Raw genomic sequence first — 27,045 nt, 5'->3', positions numbered from 1 at the left:
CTTTTTAAGATGTGCATTGTCAATCCTGGCCTTCTCCCTCTGTTTATTCATTTGTATTCTATGAATCAGCACCACAGTGGTTAACCAACAATTATTCCTAGACAATTAATGGTCAGCACTCCCAGAGGTGCTAGGGTTCTGTAATACATTGAACTCTAATTCCTAGAATGATTATTATGTTGTCATGACAACATAGAAGTCCAACAATTCCGTCTCCTGATGTATCGAGTCAAGACAAAAAATGGTAGTGAGGAGGAATTGGAGAAAATATACTGCACATTTGAGGTCCAAGCAGCGTTCATTCTCTCCTCCGTTGTGACCTTTGTTGCTGGACTCCTCATCTTATTATTTTTCAGGGTAACTTGTAGGGCCATAAGAAAATGGCGAAGGCTCAAGGGAACTGGAGTATTCTTGGTTAGTTTCTTTATTTGGGATCCTGTCACATGAATATCTGGTTTAGCAATATTTGTGTTTAGAAAATGAATATTGGTTTCACTTAGTTTTCCAAGATAAGACAAAATCGGGTAATGTTCAGGGTGGTGTGGCCGTAGACTCACTCAGTTTTCAAAGACAAACAGAACCGACTCGGATCTGGTATCCTAGAAAAGGGCTGATCCTGCTGAAAGGTAGGAAACGGGATCTTAGCCCACAGGAACAGAGCTAAGCCACCTCTCCCACTACCTGTGAAGGCAGTCTTGTATGGGTGGTGATTAATGTTAATTCTTGGAACTAGACGTCACTGTTTCAAAATATCCATGAATATTATGTCAGTGGCTCCATTTTGTATTTGAATATTACCTATATGCTAGATGTTATGAATTTATCTAAAGAGGACCATCAGCTTAATTTTTATAAAATGTTTGTGCATGATTCATAGGTTCTCACATATGTAAGCTGCCTTTGCTAGACTCTGTTTCCCTAGCACAATGAGTTGTTGTATATATCTTTTTTTAACCATTTATAAACTGAACACTTTTTGTAATACACATGCCTAGTTATTTTTTGCTTGTTTAATTTTTGGTGTTTTGTTTGTTTGTTTGTTTTTGTTACCAGAGCACTGTTCAGCTCTGGCTTATGGTAGTGCAGAGGCTTGAATCTGGGACTTTGGAACCTCAGGCATGAGAGTCCTTTTGCATAACCATTATGCTATCTACCCTCTGCCCAGTTGTTGCATATATCTACACAAAGAATACATATACTCCATACCATACACTCACAAACTCAGATATCTTTCACACTCAACCATTGCAACAGAGAGTTCTGCTACTAGCTGGAAAATAATGATAAAACTTTTCAAATGTATTCATAGTAAAACTCTCAAAACCCAAATAGTGTTTATGCTATTACCAATGTGCAGAGGTAAAGAGCCTGATGTTGCCTTATGTGCGTGCATGTGTGTGTGTGTTACCATTTTTATTTCTCAAACTTCTGTAGATTTTAGTAATTTCCATAATAGAACACATTTTACTTGTGTATTATAATCAGTGTTGAAAAATAAGTGTTTAAAATGTGTCTTGTATAGGACTGGGGATATAATGGCTATGCAAAAGACACTGATGTCTGAGGCTGTGGGGTCCCAGGTTCAATCCTTTAGTCTTCCACAAGCCGGAGCTGAGCATTTTTTGGGGGGTCTTAAATAGTAAACAAACATTGTTGTAAAAGAACAAGTTAAAGTGAGTAAGTGTTTTTAAAGAATTTTTGAGAGAACAGAGGAATCAAATCTTAAAATTTGTCAACTCTTTTAATCAGTGGCAATATAGTAATACAAAATTCAGGTTTCTAGATTTTAGGAGTACCCAGTACTAAATTTGCTTGCTAAATGAGTTTACTCTATTAATAATTAATTCTTGACTATTGATTTTAAGCAGTGGCATATAAATTGACAAAAGAACTCTTGAGGTACAGACTTGTCAGCAAGACTAATATAGTGTACACTGCATAAAGGTATATTCAATCTGTCTCATAGTTTCTACCCTTTTTAATCAGTACATAAATTAATAGGATTTTTAAAATCCCTGACTTCTATTTTACAACCCACTTCTCTGTAAGCATTTGCTTTACTTTTCATTTCAAGTGATTTTAAAGCCCCAGGTCCATATAAAATGACCTTTTGTAAAAGTCAGAGTGTCTCAGCACAGTGTGGTGATTACTTACTCCCTTGTGTCTTTCTCTTTCTTATCATTTTATTCGAAGGTTAATGGTTTCTAGTACAGTTGTTGACACATGGCTAAAATTTATTTCACCATGATAGATATTTATAAAACATCATCAACAGACAGGAAGACTTGCTCAAATGCTAGTATTTCCTAATAACTTAATCATAGGACACCACTTTATTTTGATAGGAACTGACTTTTATTAATAAAACAGGATTCAGTCATACTTTATCTACCTCATGACATTATTATAAATTTCAAATAGATTAATTAGATAGTTATCATTTCACCAGAATATGATACTGAATATGGAACTAAAAGCAATATAAAATCTGTGAAACTTTCCTTCTCTCTCTTAAGATAAAGCAGATACTTAAGCAATCACCTGAAGATCAGTTTGCAGTATTTTTCTTTGTCTATGTAATTTGACAGAAAAGCTAACAGATTTATGGCCAGAGCAGTAAGGAACATACTGTTCCCAATCCTGATTATTGCAATCATGTCAGTTTGAAGTGTCTGAGACTGAAACATTTGAGGAAACATGGAGACTTCAGCATTCAGTATCCAAAAAAAAAAAAAAAACCTAGTAAAATTCCAACCCAGTAAAAATCCTTTAAGAAATACTGAATAAAGCGACATTAGAAATATGTGGATTGGAGAAGGTAGAGTGGTTTCTGACTCATCACACAGCAGGAAGCTACACAGACCATATAAAACAGATTACTCTTAACTATTTCCTCTTACTTCTAGGGAAAAATCTTTCCAGATGGCACCAGGGACAATCATTTGGATCATCTCCACTTCCGTGGAATATTTCGAGATCAGATAGAAATGTTGCTTTCTGCACAGACCTTTGTGGGGCGAGTGTTGGTTAGTACATCTTCATTTTGAACGTTTACTTATGAACTTTAATTATGAGCATGTTTATAGTCATTATCCATCATTTATCAGCAAATATCCTATGTTCTCTATTAGAGACCTTTATCTCTCTATCTTTATCTCTGTGTCCACCACTTTTCTACTCATTATTCGGCTTTTTCTTTGAAGGAATGACAATAATTGATTGACATTATTTTTATTTATTTACTTTAATTTCGTCATCAATAGTTTGTAATAAATTGTAAGATTACAGTGTATAGTTCCACACCAAACCCACTACCAAAGTTCTGTTTCCCTATCCTCCCACCTCCCCAAAATAACCACCATAGTTCTCCTAAGTCTTGTGATTTGCTTGCATCTGTTTGGATTTATTGTTGCTGTTGTTTTGTTTTGGGCAAGCTGATATAACTCAGATTTCTAGATTCCATGTATGAGTGAAATCAACTGGTAGTTGGCTTGACTTTATATTTTATTTGCTTTGTCATTCTGTCCAGTAGGGAAGATTTACTAGGGTAAAGGTTAATATTGTTTGTTCTACTTATTTGACACAGAGTAGATAGTTAAAAAACAAAAACATGTTCATTGAGTCATCTGACCCAAGAAGCATAGCAGTTTTCCACTCCTTCAATTCTAGTATCCTCTTGTATTCATTATTCAAACTCCTTCATGTGTGTGTCATACTTTTTAATTTCTTCTTCCTGTTTTAATCTAAGCAACTTGGACATGTTAAAACTCAATTCAGACATCATTTCCTTGGGAAAATATCTCTTTATATTCAAATCAGGTTAATAATCCTCTCAAACTTTTTAAGTATCCACTGGACAGTTTTTAAAATCATCTGTGCATGTGCCTGTCTCATCTAGTACACTGTGAACTCCTTGAGAGATAAACCATTTCACAATAATGTTTATATTCTATTGTCTATAAGGAGCAGATGCCTTGTGATTACTGCAGATAAACATTTTAGTAGTAGCATAGTTTGATAAGATCTGATAAGGATCTATACTGTAAGGGTATGCTGCCATCAAATGGTGATATAGTGGAATTTAATATTTGTGAACAAGATTTACCCGCTTTGTGATTGGTAAAACAAATCTTTGTAATGTGTACTTTTATTTATTATTTTTTCATTGTCTTTATTAGTGATTTAAAAGGTATTTATAGAATAATAGGAATATAATTCCAAAGTGACCTTGGGATAACTGTGATGGTTACTATTGGAGGGGGCTGGAAACACCATCAAAATTCTGTGTCTCCAGCCCCTTTCAATAGTAACCACCACAGCTATACCAAGGTCAGAGATATGGTTAATTACTTTTTTTTTCTTTTTTCAAGTTCATATGTTTCAATTTTCTGTATTCCACATGAGTGAAGTCATTCTATAATTGTCCTTCTTCAATTCTTTGGTGTAATTTAAATATTATTACATTTAAAAGCTAATTTGAACATATTTAAATCAAATAATTTGATGAGATCTAACAGGAGTGTTGATTCATCTGAGGATATGCCTCACATTTCCCTGTCTTCTAAAGTTTTGTCCTTATTTCTGAAATTGCCATTGATATAAGCTGATAGAAATTGATTTTTGGTCTTTTGTATCAGAGATTTCTTTTTAAAACCTATTTAAAGTTAGTGGTTTACAGTACAGTTATTGACATGGGTATATATCATGGATTTCTTGATTAAGATCTCTTCAAATGTTTGATTATTTGAAGATAATAGAAAGAGTAATGTATGAAAAGTCAGTGGTATAAAGCAGAAAAGAACTTATAGCATCCATCACATAAGCATTGCATGTTGGGAATGAGTGTGGAAGGAATGATTATTAATTGCATGGTAATGTTGTTCAACTGGGATTTGGCTATCTCACCTTAAGGGATGATAGAGAACAGAGTCTGGGAGGTAAGAAAGTACACCCCAAACCTACATGTTCTTATCAGATTCCAGTAAGAACGCAAGGGAAATGACACCAGTAATCAAAAAATAAAATGTATTGGGTGGGGAAGGGATTAAAATACACACTCAGAGGAAAGTATAAGAAGACTCTAGGATCCACCAAGAATTACCAAGAATTCATTTCAGGGGAACAGATTATATGAATTCTGTCTTAGATAGGCTGGATTTTCCTGGAAAAGGCTATCTCTATTAGGTGCTAGAATAAGAAGGGATTTCCTAGCACAGTTAAATATTCCTATAATCAAGAACCTCCTCTTTCCTAATAATAGCTATCCATTTTTGAAATGTCACTGTTGTCAGGTACATTATGGAACCCTTCAACAACTGCTATGAATATTTTATTATAACGATGGTGTGAGAAGGCTGATCATTGGCATAGCAGACATTTCAGCTGTCATCTTGATTCCAGTTTTTTGTTTGTTTGTTTGCTTTGTTTTTGCCCAATTCTCTTTTGCCTCTTAGACCTTGGGGAAATGGTTGATCCTGTGTCCACTAAATTCTTCTGATTATACATTGAGGTAGTGATGGCAATAGGCACCCTTTTTGGTTAATTAATCAAACCCATGGGACTAGGTTCAAATCTGTACCACACACCAGATAGTGGAGTAGAACTGAGCTGCCTCTCCCTCTATGCTATTTGTTCCTATCTCTCCTCTGAAAATCAGAATAAAGAAAAAATATTTACCTGAGAAGCAAGACTGGTATGTATGTTCATTTATCTTTATATATCTATAGATATAGATATAGATCTTGTCAATTGATGCAGAAAATGCTATTGTTCCTATGCTATTTGTTCCTATCTCTCCTCTGAAAATCAGAATAAAGAAAAATATTTACCTGAGAAGCAGTCTAACTATGGTATGTATGTTCATTTATCTTTATATATCTATATAGATATATATCTTGTCAATTGATGCAGAAAAAGCATTTCATACACACACATACATACACACACATACACACACACACACACACATTTCATCTATTGATTCATTTAAAACCACTATTTCCCTGTTGAGTTTTTGATTGGATACTTTGTGTCTTGATGTAAGTGACATGTTAAAATATACTATTATCATATTGCTAAAATGTCTCCCTTGAATTCAATAAGTACTTCTATATATTTGGCTGTACCTGTGTTTGGTATTGGTACTTTGGGTTGGTACTTTGACCATTATGTAGTGTTCCTCTTGGTCTCATTACTTTCTTTGCTTGGAAGTCTATTTTATCTTTTTTTTCCCCCTGCATTATTGACTTGGAACATCTTGTTGCAACCTCTCAAGTTTATCTTTTCTTGTTTTTTTATTTTTTCATTATCTTTATTTATTTACTAGAGAGAGACAGCCAGAAATTGAGAGGAGGAGGGGAAGTACAGAGGGAGAGAGACAGAGACATCTTCAAACCTTCTTCACCACTTGCAAAGCTTATCCCCTGCAGGTGGGGACAGGGGGCTCGAACCTGGGTCTTTGTGCACTGTAATATGTGTGCTCAACCATGTGTGCCACCACCCAGCCCTTGTTTATCTTTTCTTTAGACATATGTTTCCTGGAGACAGAATAGATAGATCTTGTTCTTTAAAAAAATCAATAGTGATTTACAAACTTATAAAACAACAGGGATATAATCCCATACCTTTCCAACTACCAAAGTTCTGTGTCGCCATTCACTTCACTGGAAACTGCAGTAGTTCTTCCAAGATCACAGCTATTCTACTCTATTCTATTCTATTCTATTCTATTCTATTCTATTCTATTCTATTCTATTCTATTCTATGATCACTATTATTCTATATCTACATATCTATATATCTATATCTATGTATCTATCTATATATCTATATCTATATCTATATCTATATCTATATCTATATCTATATCTATATCTATATCTATATCTATATCTATATCTATATCTATATCTATATCTATATCTATATCTATATCTATATCTTTATCTTTATCTTTATCTTTATCTATATCTGCCCATTTTTCCTATGGTCTTGTCTTCTTTTCCAAGTCTCAGCTAATACTTCTGAGTATTCTACTTTTTTTTTTCCTTTTCTCTTTCTGGGTCCTGATGAAATTGGAACTCTGGTCATCTTCCCCTAACATTTACCCCTCTGGGATTATGGAACAAAATTCTTTATGGGGTACAAAAAGTGGGAGATCTTTGCTGGACATGGGCATTGGCAGGACAAACTACATCCCCAGCCACTTTCTGTCTTTCCCTAGTTGTGTAGGGCTCTGGAAAGGTGAGGTTCCAGGAAAAATTGGTGAGTTCATCTGCCCAGGGAGTTCAGAATGAAATCATAATAACATCTGCAAATTCGTGGCTGAAAGGTTATAAGATGTAAAACAGGACAAAATGTTTAATAAAAAGCACCAAAAGAGGGTGTCTGGTGGCAGCGCAGCAGTCAAGCACACATGGTGCAAAGTGTAAGGACTGGAGTAAGGATCCCAGTTCAAGCCCCCGACTTCCCACCTGCAGTGGAGTCGCTTCACAGGTGGTGAAGCTGGTCTGCAGGTGTCTATCATTCTCTCCCCTTCTCTGTCTTCCCTTCCTATCTCTATTTCTCTCTGTCCTATCCAACATCAACAATAACAATAAAAACAAGGGCAAAAAAAGGGAAAATAAATAAATATAATTTAAAAATTATAAAAAGCACCAAATGGTAGGAATAGAACAGATGGGAGTAGGGATTTTAGGGTGAATAGAAGCTAGGAAGTCTATTATAGGTGTATTTCTAGAGGCCCATGCCTGTGGTAATTTTTGCTGCCACTTGATAGCTAACCTGTAGGTGTACTAAAAAGATTGTCTGGGAAGATGGTGTCAGTTGAGAATAGGACTAGAAAGCTGGTTCCAGGAACAGGATGGCAGAGGACCTAGTGGGGGTTGTACCATTGTGTTGAAAAATGAGAAATGTTATGCATGCAGAAACTATTATATTTACTATCAATTGTAAAATATTAATCCTCCAATAAAAATAAAATATAATCAACAGTTTACCCTGCCAATCTGACTTGGCACCCATATCTATTCATATTTAGCCTGTGAAACCTCCAAGTCCCTGTCAGTTTGTGTCCGTAGACCATGGTCACAGGTGGGAACATACTAGCTGCACTCATTTCAGTTTTCCTTCAGAGTAGGAGGACCCAGCCTCTCTTCAGAGAGTGTGGCATTCCTTACCACTACTAGTTCATAGTAAGGGTATGGTTCTGAAGAAACCTACAAGAAGGCTAATAATAATGTTCCTGATGGAAGTGACCACTGATAGTGTAGAGAGGAATCTATTAGAAGTTGAGGCTCATTCAATCTATGGGGAAATCCAAGGATTCTCTCACTAGAGCCCCAGGTTATGGGATTGCCTGGCAGTGACCAAGAAGGCCACCATTAAGTGAGCCAGTCTCTTGCCCTTATCCAGACTTTGTAGTCCCTGAAAAGCTTAGACTTTCTCACAGTTGCTGTTGAACATCATTTGTTGAGCATCATTTGTTGTGTCTAAACCATTCTTAAGCTTATGAGGTCTGGCCTCAAGTTAGGGAGGAAATACACCTAGGATTTTTAGTGGGGTCTAAGCTATAATAGAGTTTTATCACATTTACTTGTTTCATGATTCTAATAAAGTTGTCATCAAGACAATAATTATACTTTAGTAGGTAAATATTTTTGCCAGTATATCTCTTGGCCAATTGTATATAGTGTTTATTCTAAATATTATCAGGGGGTGATAATAATGCTGATGCTGTCAAAAGAGATTAAGAGATGCATCTTACTTACTATTTTTGTGTAATTAATTGAATAGATAAAGTGATTGAGGGATGTGAAGTAGACGGTAGAAGAGTGTTTAAGCCTAAGTAATAAATGTTTGATTAGAAAATTTATGGTGCCCTTTTTAGACCTTTATACTGTATTTCTGAGCTAGACAGAGATCACAGAGGACTATTAAGCACTTTTACTTAGAGGTATATAGTTGCCCCTGACTTATGGATCTGTGTATATATGTACACAGTCCCTAGGCCCTAATTTGTATCTAGGATCTATAACTTTTCTAGAGAAAGCACCATCTGAAGTGGAACTAGGTAGCCCCATATGTTAGGGAAAGTCTCAACAGATTATTGGGGTTGGAAAGTTGATAACTGAGGCTTGGTATCTCTGGATACAATCAGAAGTAAAAAGTTGGTGGCAGCATAGCATGGCATGGTGGCACTGGTTGCATTGATTTAGCTGAGATCATCAGAAGCAATATAATAGAGTAAGGATTTGAGAGGAGAGGCATCAAGAGAAAGAAGCAAAGTCCTAGAGGTTCCATGACTAGGAGAAATACTAATTTTAAACATCAATGGGTAGGTTCCTTGTAGTATTGGTATTTTATAAAAGGCAATAATTACTATTGTAACCAAGCTAGTTGTGAGCTTGCTTTTCTTCAAAAATCCCATGATTAGGATTCACCTTACTATACTAGACCTCATTATGTTTTATGTGATTTAACGATATCTACTAATAACGATGGATTTTATACTTAATCCATTTAGCTATGCTGAGTCTTTTGACCAGTGAATTTAGGCCATTCACATTTAGGGTGGTTATTGATATATGTGGTTTATTCACATCCAGCCTAATTTTTGTTTTGAGATGGTTTTAAATTATTATTTTTCTCAGTTGCTTCTATTTGTCATTTTGAGGGGGTGAGTTTTGATGATGATTTCCTCTCTGATTTCTTTTGTACTTTCTGTAGATCTCTGGTTCTTATTTCTTCATTGTGGTTACCATAAGTGTAATAACTAATATACTGTATCAAATTTTTTCTTCTTTAAATTAGTCTAGATTTACTTATATTTGATTGTACCTCTCTGTGAATTAATCCCCTCCCCTTTCCTATTTTATTGTTCTTTCCTGTTTCTGTTTTTGTTCCACAAAGGTAAGTGTGACAAGTGGATCTATAAGCAAGGCTCTCTCGAAAAAAGATCTTAAGCTTTTCATTCTAAAATAAGTGTTCCTAAGAGAAACAAGAAAGTAATGCTTGGCATTTGAGTGCCTCCTTGAGGCATCTTTTTGTCTTCCTAGCTCCATTTTCAGTCTAAAGTCTCTCCAACACATGTGAAGAGCTTTCTGTCCCTCCCAGAGAGTCAGCACTTCTGAGATTTTGCTTCTCCAGCTGAAATAAAATGTGAAATTCCTTTCAAAAGTATTTCCTTCCGACTCACAAAACAGTATGTACTGCTAGCACTATATATATCACATAAATTTTCCTTTTGCTATATATTATTTCTGGAAAGGTTTTTTTTTTTTTTTCTTGTCTTCAGGGTTATTGTTTGTACTTGGTGCCTACACTCCAGATCAACTGCTCTTGTGACCTTTTTTTTTTTCCAATTTTTTGGATAGGATGGGGATAAATTGAGGGGGGGGGGAAGAGAGAGAGACAGAGAGAAAAGATAGACACCTGCAGACCTGATTCACCATTCATGAAGAGACTCCCCTGCAGATGGGGAGGTGGATGCTCAAACTGGAATCCTTGTGTGGGTCCTTACGCTTTGGACTATATGCACTCCACCACCCAGTCCCTAGGTAGGATTCTTTATTTTTTTTTTAATTTTTTTTTATTCCCTTTTGTTGCCCTTGTTGTTTTATTGTTGTAGTTATTATTGATGTCGTTGTTGTTGGATAGGACAGAGAGAAATGGAGAGATGAGGGGAAGACAGAGAGGGGGAGAGAAAGACAGACACCTGCAGACCTGCTTCACTGCCTGTGAAGGGACCTGCCTGCAGGTGGGGAGCCGGGGGCTCAAACTGGGATCCTGACGCCGGTCCTTGAGCTTAGCGCCACCTGCGATTAACCCGCTGCGCTACAGCCCGATTCCCCCTAGGTAGGATTCTTTATGTTTATGGCATGAGGTTAGTACTTTCTAAACTTTTCTTCTTGTTTTTTTTTTGTGTGTATGTGTTTGTTATTTTTATGTCTTTCAGGGTAGCAAAATATCACTAATTCTCTAGAAGTATGTTGATATGTAACTTGAAGAATCATTTAAAGATAAGTGAGGAAAATACATAGTCATATATAAAGAGAATAAAGTATTTCATGAAAACGATTTGCTAATTAGGATTAATATGCTGATAAATATATATTCACTTTCAACATATGTTCTAAGCTTTTCTAGTGGAACACATTTATTAGACCCCTGTAACTTAAAACTGTTTCTGTCAATACTCAATTTTTATGTTAAAGTAGAACTTATGGTAAGTGCTTAGTCCCTAAAAAAATGACAGTAGTGACTCTCATTAGCAAATAACCAGTCATAATGTCACTGACAAAGAAATTGGAAGAAAATGATAGGAAGTTTTTAAGAGACTTGTCCAATCACATGTTAAATTAGCATAAATTAGAATAAAGAAGGATTTTGAAACCAATTGTTGTGGCAGAGTTGTAAGGGTGATTTCTCCCCACCCAGCCTAAAGAAAAAAGGTTGCTCTGTTATTATTTATTACTATTATTAATTAACCAGAGCATTACACAGCTCTGGGTTATAGTGATGCAAGGGATTGAACCTGGGCATGAAAGTCTTTGGGCATAACCATTATGCTATCTAGCCCCACCCAAGAAGAAGATTTTTAAATGGGAATATATATACATATGTAGACAGATAGTTGCATAAATAATAGTTAACACATCTGCAACCTTAGGAGAACTATTGTAGCTTCCAATGGAGGGAATGGGGATACAGAACTCTGGTGGTGGGAATGGTGAAAAGTTATACCCCTGTTATCTTATAATTGTATAAGTCAATATTAAATCACTAATAAAATTTTAAAAATAAGAAATTTTTTGAGAAACAAGTGAAAATTTTCAATTTCTGTCTCTTGGAACATTGGGAACATGGGAGTTGGCATCTAACTCATTGGTGATAAGATTATCAGGTTAGCTACTCTATACCAGAGAAGTTGCAGTACTGACGATATTTGTCCTTCCAGTATTTGTTGGTGTAAAGAATTTTTAATTTTGTGGGCTAAATGTGTGGAAGTCTGAAATATCTGGAGAAGGGAGAGTTCTGACTGAATGTAGATGGGAAGACAAATACTGGTTGGTCTCACTTACAGATAGATCTTGAGGACAGAAAGTGGAAACACAAAATGAAACTCTATTTGTGGTATGTTGCACCAAACCATAGGACTCTGGGATAGAAGAGGGAGGGAGAGGGTAGAGAGAGTAATGGGGCATGGTGCATTTTGATGGAATAGGACATAAGTTAAGGGTGAAGGTGTTTTGCAGACACCTATCATGGGGAGATGAGAAATTATATCTATATGTCAACATGTACTATAAGCCATTAAGCCTGCAATAAAATGGTAAAGAGAAAAAAAAAGGAAAATAAATATGAAGTGTACTGAGCAAAGGACTCGGGCAACCAGTGAAAGAATATGTTTTCTCCCAAGTCAATGGAACTATAAGTGGGTCACTTAGCAATTAAATATTACAAAGATTATGCCCCTTCTGCCTTTCTCTTGGTATTCTCAAGGCCTGTTGTTCTATTTTATCTTCTTGGCATATATCTTTTAACATACTGTATGAATCACACATCATTGTGTAGATGATAGACTTCGTAAAGGTGGGGCTATTTGTGTGTGCTATTCCTGCTTGTATCCCAATAACCAAAATGATACTTGGGTCATGAAAGTTGGCTTACTCAGTGGCTAACTGAAAATAAACAAACCCAAAGCATGGTTCATCTAGAAGTAACTATCCCCTTTCCCAATATATGCAGCCTGTCCCAACAACAATTAGGCTGAAATGGACTAAAGTTTTAATTTTAAACAAAATTCAGAGTTGTATTGTTAGTATCACAATGAACGGAAAATATTTACAAATTAGTTATTTTGGTAACTAGAAATGACGAGATATTACCTTAAAAAATCACAAAAGTTGTGAAAAGATATCATTCAAATGCACAGAGTTTTGAGTGGAATGTTTTCTGATTACATTCCACAATTTATTTATCAACCAAATACACTGGCATGCTAAAAATATTCATTTTTCTTTTCTTCATTTTATAGCCCTTTCCCTGTCACATTCTGACCACCTCTTCCATCATGTGTGAAGAATCTGTCATCTGCCAAGGGGTTTTGAATATCTATAACATCATTTTAAGGCCATAAACAATTACCAACTTAAAAATTAGCACTTAGTGTTGCTATGAAAAAGTTCTGGATTCCTTGGCAGGGCATATCAAATGATTTCTTTGGCAATGTATGGCCTATGAGCCAGGCATTCCTTAGCCTTAACTTAGATGGACACATTTGCAACTGTTTAATAATATTTATTATTCAAGTCCATAGTCAATAATTATTGACCTCAGTTTTCTATCATTATTTAGTAAGGTATATAACATACTGAGAAATAATAAGTTTTATGAGTGAATGGATGAATAAATGATAGGATTTCTTAAAATTAAAAAAAAACTTTAGAGACATCAGTATGAGCAACTGTTTATTCTGAAATTGTTAAAGCTAGGCAATAAATAGGTGAGTACATTGAATTTCAGTAACACTGAAATAATTTTTTGAATCAATAAGTAAGTGATGGAATGTATTAAAATAGTTAATATATATAGGTACAATTAAAGAAAATTGTTGGAATCCCCTGTACCATCATAAGCCAGAGCTGAGCAGTGTTCTGGTTAAAAAAAAATGTTGGGTATTATTCATGCCATTTCAATGGATTTGTTCATTTGTCTCTATTTTTTTATTTGCTTATTTGTTTTTTAGGTGATCCTTGTCTTTGTATTAAGCATCGGGTCTCTCATAATTTATTTCGTCAACTCTATTCAGTGAGTAAAATCCCTCACTATCTTTATCTTTATCTGGTGCATCACTAGGCTGACAACTAACTTGGAATTTCATCTCAAGAATAATACTTAATATACTTACAAATGAGTATACACACAACACACACAAACTCATGAAAAAGTATGTGTTTAATACCTTCCAGAAAGCACTAAACACAACTCCACGAAATAATGGATGAGTTTCTCTGAATTCCACTATGCTGTATTGCTAGTTTAGATGTTATATAAACTACTACTCTATAAAAATTTCTAGGACTCCAAATTCCTAGCTATTATTTTCTTCACTGGGTCATTTATGAAGATCTTTTTTATGCCCATAATGTCTTAGGTGTTGAAGCATAAGTTCTGCATTTATTTCAAGATTTTTTACAGAGAAAAAGGAATTTTGGACGGTCTTGATAAAATAAAATGTTAGGTCTCATTTTACCTAAAATGAAGGAACAAACTATCACCTGTTCTTCTATGAAGAAATCTCCAAGTTCTAAATCAAAGTTTGATTAGTTTCATGGATATAATTCAATATAATCCAAACATCATGCCAAATACTCTGAGAATCATATTGGATTTATTTTATCTTATTTTTGTTTATGTATTGAATAGAGACAGCCAGAAAGCAAAAGGGAAGTTTGTGAAAGAGAGGGAGAAACAGAGAGACATCTGTAACACTGCTTCACCACTAGTTAAAGCTTTCCTCCTGCGGGTGGGGAACTGGAGCTTGAACCTTGCACATTACAGTGTGTGCTCAACCAGGTGCACCACCACCCATCTCCCCATATTGGATTTTTTTTTATTATTGTTAATGAGAGACAAGAGGAGAGAGAGAAACAGAACCAGAGAATCACTCTGGTGTATGCACTACTGAGGATCTGACTCAGGACCTCACACTTCAAAGTCCAGTGCTTTATCCACTGTGACAGCACACAAACTGTGAATTATATTGAATTTCACAGTAGAATTGGGACTCAAGTGTCACAAAAGTCAGCCTTAGAGACATTAGGAAAACCAGGGGATGTGGCATCATGAGCTCCTTATAGATAGTTTAAGAAATTTTCTTTGACTATGACTCAGATCAGTTCATTTAACCAATGGTAGTTGTGTAGCAGAAAGATACAGAAATCTAATTGGGTAAATGGCCTTATAAATCAGGATAAGTTTCCCCATAATCTCTATATTTCTAAATCTCCATTAATAATGTATAAATAAGGCCACCAAACTGTGAACAGTCAGGGGGCTGGACGGTGGCACACCAGGTTAAGCACACATAGTACAAAGTGCAAAGATCCCCATAATTATCCCAGTTGGACCTCTGGCTCCCACTTGTGTGTGTGGGGGTGTCCGCTTCACAAGTGGTGAAGTAGGTGTCTTTCTCTACCCCTATCTTCCCCTCTCCTTTCAACTTCCCTCTGTCCTATCCAATGAATTGGAAACAATGCCCACCAGGAACAGTGGATTCCTTGTTCTGGCACCAAGCCCCAGGGATAACCCTGGAGGTAAAAAAATAAAATAAAAAAAGAAAAAAATAAAGGAACAAGTAAATTTCCTGTTATTTTTAGCTCAATTCACAGTAGAGTGGATCTGTTCATATATCTCTTTATTCTAAAGAGAAAACTAACTTCCTTGAGATCTAAATCTAGGTATCTGAATTATTCATTTTTGATGGAAAAAGTATAAAATTGTTTACTCTTTCCTTTATTTGTATAAACAAAGATTTTGAAATGAATGCTTTATGAACTTGCCTTGTTTCTTTTTTTTCTAGCCCTGTTAGAACCTGCTCTTCATTTGAAGACATAACCATTGTAATCGATTTGATTTTCAATAGTTTCTTCAGTTTCTATTTTGGATTGAGAGTAAGTACCTGCTGAAATTGCCAGTACATAAATGAAAGCAGCAGACAAAATAAAGAAATCTGTGAATATTTTAGTTTGTTTTCAACATCTAAACTTAGAGGGGCTGTACCCTATTAAAAAAACTCAATCCTGCACTTGAAACTTTGACATCAAGCCAATTTTTTCAATGCAGATGCAAATTATTCATTTTTTTTTTTAGAATGTTATGTCTCCTACACCTTCTAATTGTCTTCCCATCCACCACCAAGAAAACTTTACTAATAATTACAAACTGGCAGAACCTGAATGTCAGTGATTCCACCAATGGCACTGTCATGCAGCTATATAAAATATTTGAGTGACTATGCACTATTTTTACTGTATATTAATTTATTAGATAGATGTGTATTACTGTCCCATCAATAACTAGATTCCAATGTATTATCCATTTTATGTTTGTAAAACAATTCTGCAGATTCACATTTGCATATTCAATCAATCATGGTTGAATTCTAGATGCAGAAATCTCAGATAAGGAGAACTGATCATAAGTTAGATCTGAGGATTTTCAACTATTTGACAATAAACATTGGACTAACCTCAGTGGTGTTCAGGAGTCAAACACACACATCAGACATCCTTCAAATCATATTTTGATCACACTGAGTATCAAAATCATTTTATAGTAGGCTGCTCTCCTTTCTGGAAGACTTGTTCCCTTAGTATAAATAGGGATGCTTATAAGCAGAAGTTTTGACTGATGCAGAGGCATCCTTTTTATTGAAAATCATTATATATTTTGTGCTTTGACTGTTATTTACAAAATTACAGATATCAGAAAGTTGTAGCAGCCACAAGCAAGTCAGTGTGGTTGTTTTGAAGTTTTAGAGTTAAGATCTGAAGAGCAAAACAATATTATGTTCATTTACTGAATACCTAAAACAGGTACAAGTGAGCTGCTATGCTCACTTATGATTTGTGAGGATAACAATATTTGGAGTTTTTTGTTTCCATAGTTTGTGGCAGCTGATGACAAGATCAAATTCTGGTTGGAGATGAACTCAATTGTGGACATCTTTACCATCCCACCAACTTTTATTTCTTTTTATCTGAAAAGTAATTGGTTAGGTAAGTGTGTTGTGGAAGTTAACATACATTCAAAAGTAGCCTTCATTTTCCTTTAGTTCCTACATGCTATCTTTAAAATATTCCTCAGTGCAATTGTATGCTTCTGCAATACACTTCTGGCTTCTGTTTAACCTTTCTGTCTACCAGTGAAAACCCATGTAGACATTTAGCATTTCTGAACTATGTCTTTCACAACCTGAAAGGCAAGATCATCACCCAGCAACCATCTCCTCTGAAGCAACTTTGTTCTAGAACCCCACATGTTATACAGGAAATTAAAAGGAAGCTCTCTTGTTTTTTAAAGTATCATCATCGTCATCTCTAACGTTTAATTCTCTAGGATGACTTTCAGAAAGAAAGGAACATACACAAAGAGAGGGAAAGATACCACAACACTGAAGCTGCAATGGGGTCCAAGTCTTTAAAAATCAGAAAGAATAATTTCCAGATATGACATAGCAAGATAAAGACTTATTTAAATAATCACTTCCCTTTACATGGGTGCAAATTGACAGTAATCTCATGCTATGAAGACTTTGGTTTTATGTAATTTTATATTATAATTACTATCTGTAAACTATTCCATGACATTGTTATTATTAAACTATATAGAGCAAGATATCATTCAAACATGACTATGCCATATTCTGTACTCAGGAGCTTAACTAGGTTATGAAAAGTTTGTTCTTCATTCTATGAAATAATTAAGTGGAATAAACTATCTGTAGTGTGGATTGCAATCAAGGCATGGTTATACTTGTTTTACGTTAATTAAACAGTTCTATACCGTAAAAACTCTTTTACTCCCCATTTTACAACTGAATAGCTAGAGAAAATAATGTAACTGTTTTAGTTATAACAAATATTAAGTATCAGGGTTAAGATTTGAATTAAGAGTTTAACTTCTAATAATTGTGACCTTAATATATATAATATATTTAATATTATATGTTATATCCACATGAGGGAAGTGAATGTAAGCAGTCTCAATCGTGCTCTAATTCAGATCACTGCCTGCAATGCCCATCTTCTTTTGGCAGCTTTCTCCTTTCAATTGCTTTATAGGTTTAAGGTTTTTAAGAGCATTGCGCCTGCTAGAACTTCCTCGAATCTTGCAACTTCTGCGAGCCATTAAGTCCAGGTAAGTGCAAGCTCTTGCTGAAGTGCTACTGACTTTTGGGTTGTGAGACTCAATATTCATTGAATTTTCAACTTTTCTTGTTTTCCACCACCACCGCAGGACTGAATCATGAAATTCCTTAGCTCTTAGTGTCACAGTAACTTATTCTATACCATTATAATGCCATAAATTGGTCATGAATTCAAAATTAATGTCGAGTTTTTTTTCTCTTCCTAATTTTATAAAATCATGATATATAAAGCTATTTGGCTTCAGTTCTAGCTCCTGCCACACATGTTACCTTGGTCTTCCCCAAAATAATCAAAGTAATTCAGAGGCTTTATTTTTTTTTCCACATTTGCTATTATGGAATGTAAGCATGAAAGGGAATTTCAGTGAACATGAAAAGTTGTCCACTTTCAATAGTGACCTGTTGTTTACAGGAAAAGAGCCATGTAAATGGCTCACTGGAAAAAAAATAGTAAACTCTCTTATATCAGCAATGTTTCTAACATTAAGCATTTAAGTCTTAGATCTCCATTACTCTTTGGTCTCACTAGGATCATCACATATTTAGACCAGGTGAATTTCACTGTTGAAAAATGTTACGTTCAGGAAAAGCCAGGTACAGAATGGTTTGTCTTGTGTAACTAGTAGGCCAACCAAAAAGCCATACATGTTTCAGTTAGACAGTAGGACTTCTCTGGTCCATGTCACTGAAAGGCCTTATACATATGTATATTGTAGTTACAATATATGAATATCGTAATATGATGACATTGCTGTGATCTCAAATTTTCAATCTGCAAGTGTGCCATCTGGATTCCTATGAATCCAGGAACAGATGACATAGCAATCTATTTATTTTACCTGTTCCACATACATTATAATTTGAAAAACAGTGCAATATGAAGTTAGTGGAGATCTTTTCTGAACAAGTTTACATATGATTGTGAGTGTTTTAGCACTGTGTTTCTCAATCAAATGTGCATACAACTCAAGAAGATCTAGTGACAAGGCAGCTCAATATGTTGGGGCTGGGAGTACGGTCTTGTATTTCTAATATACTTCATGGTGATATTAACATATCTGATTCATGAACTACACTTTGATAATATCTTAAAGGTATTTATATTTCTTTGGAAACTGTCAGAAGTCCACAGCTATATTTGTCTATTTTTCTCTAGCAATACAGTGAAGTTTTCAAAACTACTGTCGATAATTATCAGTACCTGGCTCACTGCAGCAGGATTCATCCATTTGGTAAGCTTTTCATCAAAGTCTCTAATACTATCTGTCAGCATAAATGCCAGTTCTTTGAAAAATGAATATAAGCTTTCTATACTCCTGTTTCCATCAACATAACAAGTAGAAGATTTGTCCTCTTAATTCCTAGTTCTGGGTTCTTTCCACCCCCATATTTTTCAAATATATGGGTTTCCTGCATTCAAAATAACCATGTTCCCTCTTTTAGCCTTCAAAAGCTACTTTCAGGAATGGATCTGATGAACTTACCCTTCAAAGGTATGAGTGATAGAGGGGATTTAACATTCATTCCTATAAGAGTATCCTAGCATTGTATAAAGAGTCCAAGAAATAAATTCAATTAGAGACTTTTATTGAGAAAGTTGGAGAGCTGTGGAGGAAAAATTTCTAAGTAACAAAAGGGAACATGGAGGCTTTCCTGGTTCTTCTGAAGTCAATCTGTATAGGCAACTGCCTCCTCTAACTCTAAAAAAAGCTTATCATAAGCAATACAGTAAATGGACTTTAACAGTAGGAATGAAATTCATGGACTTTATTGGCACAGCACCATCATTATAAAATGTAGAATGTGAAGTGGGATGTTAAAGTTATTCAAGAGACTTTGAGAAAAATAAAACTATGAATATAGCAGAAGTCTTTAACACTAGAGTTCTCTCAAGATTAATTAAAACAATTACAATAAAAAGAAAACAAAGGCAAAGACTTTCCTTCTTCATTTTACAAAGAAAGTATCAAAACATTGAATACAAACTGACAGAAACCTTGAAGAAATCCGAAGCACATTACATACTTCCTCGGCATTCAAATAGGAGAGAGATTTCCCTGCAAGCAAGAGTCTCAGAAGCAAAGGCAGATCCCTGGATCTGGAAGGCAAGAACTCAGGCCTACCCTGTACATGCAACCATCAATATCTTATATAGAGATCTGTTGGTCATCACAGAATTATAGGCAAGAGAATGTGACAGGAAAGGTATAATACGAATTTAACTTTTCATTTTTGCCTTCAATAATAGTTTAAATGAAGAATGCACATGTCATCTGTATGTGCATTTTACTTGACTTATGTTTTTTATTTTCATTTTTTAATCTTTTTCTTTATTTGCTAACAGTTATTGAGAGTTCACATAAAGTTCTGGCACCTCTCTCTGCCATTGCCATCTGATCTGAGGTCATGGTCAAAGACTGACTTCTCGAGGGAGAGGGAGTGGGAAAGGGAGAAGGAGAGGGAGAGGAAGAAGGAGTAGGAGAGAGAGGGGGAAGGGGAGGGGGAAGAGAAAAAGAGATCAGATACTAGAAGGTTACTTTAGTGCACTCTATGCCCCACTATATACCAGGGACTTCATGCTTGAGAGGTCAATGCTTTGTCACCTCCTGAAACATGCTTATGTATACCCTTGAATTGGACACAGTCCCCACTAGGATCACCTGAACATTAAAGTCCTGCATTCTGTCAGTGTGAACATGTGACCATCTGTGCTTGCTAAGAATATAGTCTCCCAGATGCATGAGTTAAAGAGTGACAGTATACGTAAAGACCCATGTTCAAGCCCCTGGTTCCCACCTGCAGGGAGGAAAGCATCACAAACAATAAAGCATTGCATCAGATGTCTCTTTCCTTCTCTATCTCCCTCTTTACTCATCTCAATTTACCTCTGTCTCTTTCCAATAAGTAAAGAAAAATAAAATAGGTTCTAGTCTGAATAGAGAATACTTTGAAATTCCCAAGATAATTTGTTAAACTTTAAGTTATTTAAATTGTGCTAGCACAACAGCTCAGTTAGATAGTATGCTACCTTGCTATGTGTGCAATGTATATTTGAGTCTAAATATCACCACACTGAAGAAAGCTTCAATACATGAAGACCTAGGTTTAAGCTCCTTATAACACACAGGAGCACCATGCATAGCAGTTTTATAGGTGGTGGAACAGTGCTGTAGTTCCTCTCCTTCTTTTCAGAAATTAAAAGAGAGAGTGAGAATAAAAGTCTGCTAAGCCAAGCAGGCACAAAGCAAGCCCTACCATGAGAGAAAGAGAGAGGAAAAAAGAAATGTAAAAATCTGAATAATTTAATATAAATATGTGAGTATATGAGCATATGTCACATATGGGTGACAAGTCATTTTTAAATCTGTGGTGTGTGTGTGTGTGTGTGTGTGTGCGTGTGTGTGTGTGTGTGTGTCCAGATAGATGATATGGAATGAACTCAAAGTTTTGTAATTGTAAAATATCATTTAGTAGCTTCCCTGGCTCAATTTTCTGTTCTTTTTAAGAGAGAGACAAAGAGAGGTGTATGCCACCAATGCACCATTTCCCCAGCCATAGAAGTCTCCAAGTGTTAGTCATGATTGTTCCCATGTGGTGCTAGGGCTTAAATCCAGCACTTCAAGAACAGCAAGGATGTACTTTACTGGGTGAATTATTTCCTGATCCTTAATTGTGGTTTTCTAACTATACCTTTATCTTAGAAAAAAAAGTGAAGACTTTAGGAGTCAGTGGAGTAAATTAGCAGACTAGTAGACCTACCGTAGTTACACTGGAATAGTTATCATAGGCATTTGTACTCGATATACTCATAAACTTACCATATTGAAGAAAGGGTCTTTAGCAGACATATCACTTTTAAAAACAATCAAATATCTGAGCAAACTACATGAATTCTAATTTTCATCTTATTTCTTTTTCTTTCTTCTGCTTCTGCTTCTTCTGCTTTTTTTTTTTTTTTTACAAGAGCAGCACAGCTCTGGTTTGGTGTGAGGGATTGAACCTAGGATTTTAAAGTCTCAGGCATGACCTTCTCTTTGCATAATCCATCCTGTTTCTTAACAAAACAAAAATTTTAGTTTCCCCAGAAATTTCAGGCATTTTATTGTTTTTTGTATAAATTAGTAATACAAAATATCTTGGAAGTATTTTTGGAGAAAATGAAAAAAGTACATTTTACATATAATTACATAAAAATTATATTATATACAATCACATAGTAATGTTTGATATATACTTAGAGTTTTATTTCCAATTTCAGCATGAAAGTATTCCCCCATCACCACCAGTAAACCAGTTATTTTTCTTAATTTGTCATTCCTAGGGCTTCACCAGTCTGGGCTAACTTTTTCAGGTAGAAAAAGGAAGCCAGAGAGAAATAAAAATTTTTTTAAAAAGTGCAAAACAAACAGCACTACATCATCAAATCTTCCTCCAATGTAATAGGAACTGGCCTCTTAACATACATGACAAACCAGAGACATTATTCAGATACTCATTGTCTTGAGGATGGTGTCAGACTCCACAGTCTTAAGCATTCAGTCCTACAAAATTGTTCCGTTATTATAGATTCCAATAATAATTCCAAGTGTCATGATTTTCACTGACCATTCCAATCACTTCCTCCAGGGTTTGAAGGAAGGATAAGGAGTTTTCATATACTCTTCATGTGTACCACTCTTCCAGCATCTCCAATTCCAAAGTATGATTCATGCTTGCTTGATTCAACCACATTAAGCAGACATCCTCCCTTCAGTCTGGTAAAGACAGAGAGGAAGAGGGAGAAAAAAATAGAAATAGACACCATAATGTTGTTCCACCATTCATGAAGCTTCCATGCATAGTGTTCCTCTCTGGTACTGAAGTCTCAAGACTCAGATCTTGAATGTATGTTTAATATGATGAGATAACATGCAGCCTCCTTTTCTGGTTTCTATCGAAACTTTAATTACCTGTCAATGCCCATGTTTAGAGGGGAAGCAATTACAGAAGCCAGACCTTCCACCTTCTGCAACCCACAATGACCTTGGGTCCATACTCCCAGAGGGATAAAGAATAGGAAAGCTATCAGGGGAGGGGATGGGATATGGATATCTGGTGGTGGGAACTGTGTGGAGTTGTACCCCTCCTATCCTATAGTTTTGTTAATGTCTCCTTTCTTAAATAAATAAACATTTTTTTTAAAAAAGAAAGAAATTTTAATCACAAAGGCAATACTCATGAAATAATTGGACTTTGGCAATGATTCAACCTCTAGTCCTTTTCACTACCCTGGAAATCTGTATCAGGTTGTAGGTTACAAAATTCCACTGAGGGTTGTGTTCTACTCAAGGTTGTAGTGAACAGCTCTCTGTTTAGATAACCTCTTAAAATTCATCACATTGACATAAATTCACTGTGCTGGAAAGGCATTTGTTATGAATAACAAGATCTCCACCATTTCACTTTTATAGATTTGGAGGGATTAAGGAAAAAAGAAAACAAAGTGAAACATGAGCATTATATATAGCCTCAAAAAACAAGGAATTCTGGGTAAGGAAGGGTGGAAAAGAACTGTAGAGTCTTGGTGCCTAAGGAAATCATACTCATGTGACAATGACTGTAAAACATTACTCCCCCAATAAAAATTAAAAAGTAAAACAAAAATTAAATCAAAATATTTTTGTGGGAGTCGAGCGGTAGCACAGTGGAACTGGCAAGGAGCACAAGAACCGGTTTAAGAATTCTAGTTGGAGCCCCTGGCTCCCCACTTGCAGGGGAGCCACTTCCCAGGTGCTGAAGTAGGTCTGCAGGTGTCTTTCTTTCCCTGCCTCTGTCTTTCCCTCCTCTCTCCATATCTCTCTGTCCTATCTAACAACAACATCATCATCAACAACAACAACATTAAAAAACAACAAGGGCAACAAAAGGGAAAATAAATATAAAAAATTAAAAACCTAGTTTTTGTGGGGAGGTGGATAATAACTTGGAAATTTTATTTGCTTGTTTTTGCTTAGAACTAGTATTCAAGTGCTTTAGCTCAAGATAATGAAGTACTTAAGTACTTTTTCTTTAACTATAATCCTGATCTAATGACAAAATAAGAATAAAAGTAAGTGCTGAATCTTAGAGACTCTAGAGACCCGTGGTACTAGTGTATTATGATGTGCCCACATAAAAAGAAAGAGATATAGGCATTCTGACATATTGCCTCTGTGAAGTATTCTAAATATCTGTTTCAAAGTGCATGCCTTGCAGATTTCAATAGTAATCGAAATAGCAGAAAACAAGATAATCCACAGTTTGAACATCAATTCACAATAATTTCGGTATCATTTCATATTTCATTTGTATCAATGTAAGTGAAACTAATTCAGTGTCGTGTCTATTTTTGTTGTTTACTTGTTTTTTTTCATGAACTTCCCATTAAATTCTTCTCTGAGACCTTCCCTGAGTCTTTTCTCTTTGGACAGGTTGAAAATTCTGGTGATCCCTGGCTCAGAGGTAGAAATTCACAGAATATATCCTATTTTGACTCCATTTATCTGGTTATGGCAACAACATCAACAGTTGGCTTTGGAGATGTGGTAGCCAAGACATCCCTAGGACGGACTTTCATCATGCTGTTCACTCTAGGGAGTTTGGTGAGGAATATTTTTAATATATATTTAATACAGTCATATAAACCAAAGAAATGTTTAACTAATGATAATGAATAAAACAATATATGTCTGAAATTGAAGATTGTAGTGTTAAAAGATACTTAGATTCCAGATTGTCAGTTGCACCCTTTTGAACACTTGATGTAATTACTTGGTAGCTAGAGATGAAAAATGGTAGACAATATAGAGCAGTTTTTTCTTATTATCTTCTACATAGATGTAGGTAATCCTATCTTTCTTCATGTGTGTGTGTGGGGGGGCCTCTGATAAAGTATTTCTTTTGTTTTGTTTTTTTGTTTATTATCTTCTACATAGATGTAGGAAATCCTATCTTTCTTCATTTTTTTTGGGGGGGGGTCCATCTGATAAAGTATTTCTTTTTTTTTTCTTTTTTTTTTTTTTTTACCAGAGTACTACTCAGCTCTGGTTGATGGTGGTGCCAGGGATTGAACCTGGTACTTTACAGTCTCAGACATGAGAATCTCTTTGCATAGCCATTATGCTATTTAACCTCAACTCCCTAAAGTTTTTCTTCCAAAGATGAACAAGCAAGCACTTTTCTTTAGATAACTGAATAACTGTTCTTGGTTCATTAGTACAAAAAGACAAAAGAACATTCCTTTTCATGTAGTGTCTTTAACTTCAAATCTTTAAAAGCCATTATACAGATTTCTACTTTTCCTTTCTAATAGTCCCTTGTCCACATGGTTACATTTCTTCATTTCAATATTTTCCCCTAAACCTCAGTCTGTCTTGAGTTCTTTATTTTCCTTAAGCCCTCACATAGAGTTAAACGATCAAATCAGAGTTAAAAGGACTGTTGGAAGAAGGGAGAATGGAGTAACTCCCTGCTTATCTTTACTTTCATCATGATGATGAAAGTATTTTACTAAATTTTTGTCAAATGCAAAGGCTAAAGGAGGGAAAAGTGTGAGCACCACCAGAAATTATTTTGGTGATGTTTTTCTTCTTTGAAATAAGTTTCACAGTCACGGCATTCCTATATAAGGGATGATTTTGTGTAGTTTTGTCCTCTTTGATAATCTCAGATTTTTAAAATATCTTCAAGATATTAAGGCTAAGTATATTTAAAATTATTTTTAGGTGCTATTTGCTAACTTCATCCCTGAAATGATAGAACTTTTTGCCAACAAGAGAAGATACACCCAGGACTATGAAATTGTTAAAGGGAAGAAGTAAGTAGCTTTGAAGTATAAAGTTTAGTTTGGAATATTCTGTTCACCTTTATCTAAACACTTGTTACCTTGATCTAAGAGAATAAATTGGCAAACTCAGGGTACTGGTTTTTTATATACCATAAGAATAAAATATTAGGCACTTGATAAAACTACTGTGTAGATAATTATAGCAGCAGTAAGTCAGCTAAATAGATAAGCCAAATACTGATTCGACAATATTTCTATACACTTTATTCTCTTCTACCCATTACTAATTTTCATATTTATTTTAATCATGTAGTTAACTCAAGACAAGCTTTAAATAATATATCAGATTAAAATCATGTTTTAAATTAAAACAAAATTATTCAGCTAGGTGGCTTCAGGCCTAACTTCCCTAAACCAAATGTAGTTTATGCATTAACAAGATTACTACAGTAGGAAGAAATTTCAGCCTTCTACACAAAGCTTCACTGATCATTACTTTGTCCATGTAGCAACTATTTTCTCCTAGAAAAGAAATGGAGTTTTAGTTACTTTAAACCTCTTTTTCTGTGGCTATATTACCTCAGTTTCCACTATGCTTTTTCCTATCTAAGAAGAAAAAAATGAATTGGAGATCTAATATTCAAAGTGATTCTTTTTTATTTACTCTTTACTTACTGTAGACAAAAGACACTAAATGGGGATAAAGTCTCTTAAAATAATCTTAACTTTATTTTTAGAATATTAGAATAAATAATGACAGGAATGAAAACAGTAATAAAAAAACAGTTAAAAATCAAGTCTAGCCCAATTTACCCCAAGTAAAGGCAATATGAGACATGCTGAGTTAATATTTTATAGAAATTTTAACATGGGCTAAAATTAACATAAGGGAAATATATATTTAAAATATGTTATATATCAGTATACTTAAAGTTATTTATTTATTTTGTTATTTAAGAAAGGATTAATTAACAAAACCATAGGGTAGGAGGGGTACAACTCCACACAATTCCCACCACCCAATCTCCATATCCCACCCCCTCCCCTGATAGCTTTACCATTCTCTATCCCTCTGGGAGCATGGACCCAGGGTCATTGTGGGTTGCAGAAGGTAGAAGGTCTGGCTTCTGTAATTGCTTACCCACTGAACATGGGCGTTGACTGGTCAGTCCATACTCCCAGTCTGCCTCTCTCTTTCCCTAGTAGGGTGTGTCTCTGGGGAAGCTGAGCTCCAGGACACATTGGTGGGGTCTTCAAACCAGGGAAGCCTGGCCAGCATCCTGATGGCATCCGGAACCTGGTGACTGAA

The 27,045-nt window shown here is 35.2% G+C and overlaps 1 protein-coding gene across 1 annotated transcript in view; it reads left to right on the top strand.

Moving 5' to 3' along the window:
* The first annotated feature begins 214 nt into the window (after positions 1–214).
* Positions 215–27,045, top strand: part of KCNU1 (potassium calcium-activated channel subfamily U member 1) — a 154,153-nt gene continuing 127,322 nt past the window's right edge. The window contains exons 1-9 of the mRNA XM_060182759.1: positions 215–414; positions 2,907–3,026; positions 13,748–13,809; positions 15,584–15,674; positions 16,670–16,781; positions 17,847–17,922; positions 19,089–19,164; positions 24,382–24,552; positions 25,675–25,766. Coding sequence (XP_060038742.1) covers positions 220–414; positions 2,907–3,026; positions 13,748–13,809; positions 15,584–15,674; positions 16,670–16,781; positions 17,847–17,922; positions 19,089–19,164; positions 24,382–24,552; positions 25,675–25,766 — 995 coding nt within the window. The 5' untranslated portion in view covers positions 215–219. The remainder of the gene's footprint in view (positions 415–2,906; positions 3,027–13,747; positions 13,810–15,583; positions 15,675–16,669; positions 16,782–17,846; positions 17,923–19,088; positions 19,165–24,381; positions 24,553–25,674; positions 25,767–27,045) is intronic.

The sequence above is a fragment of the Erinaceus europaeus genome, chromosome 2 (assembly GCF_950295315.1).
Source record: "Erinaceus europaeus chromosome 2, mEriEur2.1, whole genome shotgun sequence".
NCBI classification, from domain to species: Eukaryota; Metazoa; Chordata; class Mammalia; order Eulipotyphla; family Erinaceidae; genus Erinaceus; species Erinaceus europaeus.
The sequence above is the reverse complement of the archived record's forward strand: the minus strand, read 5'-3'. Positions and strand labels throughout refer to the sequence as shown.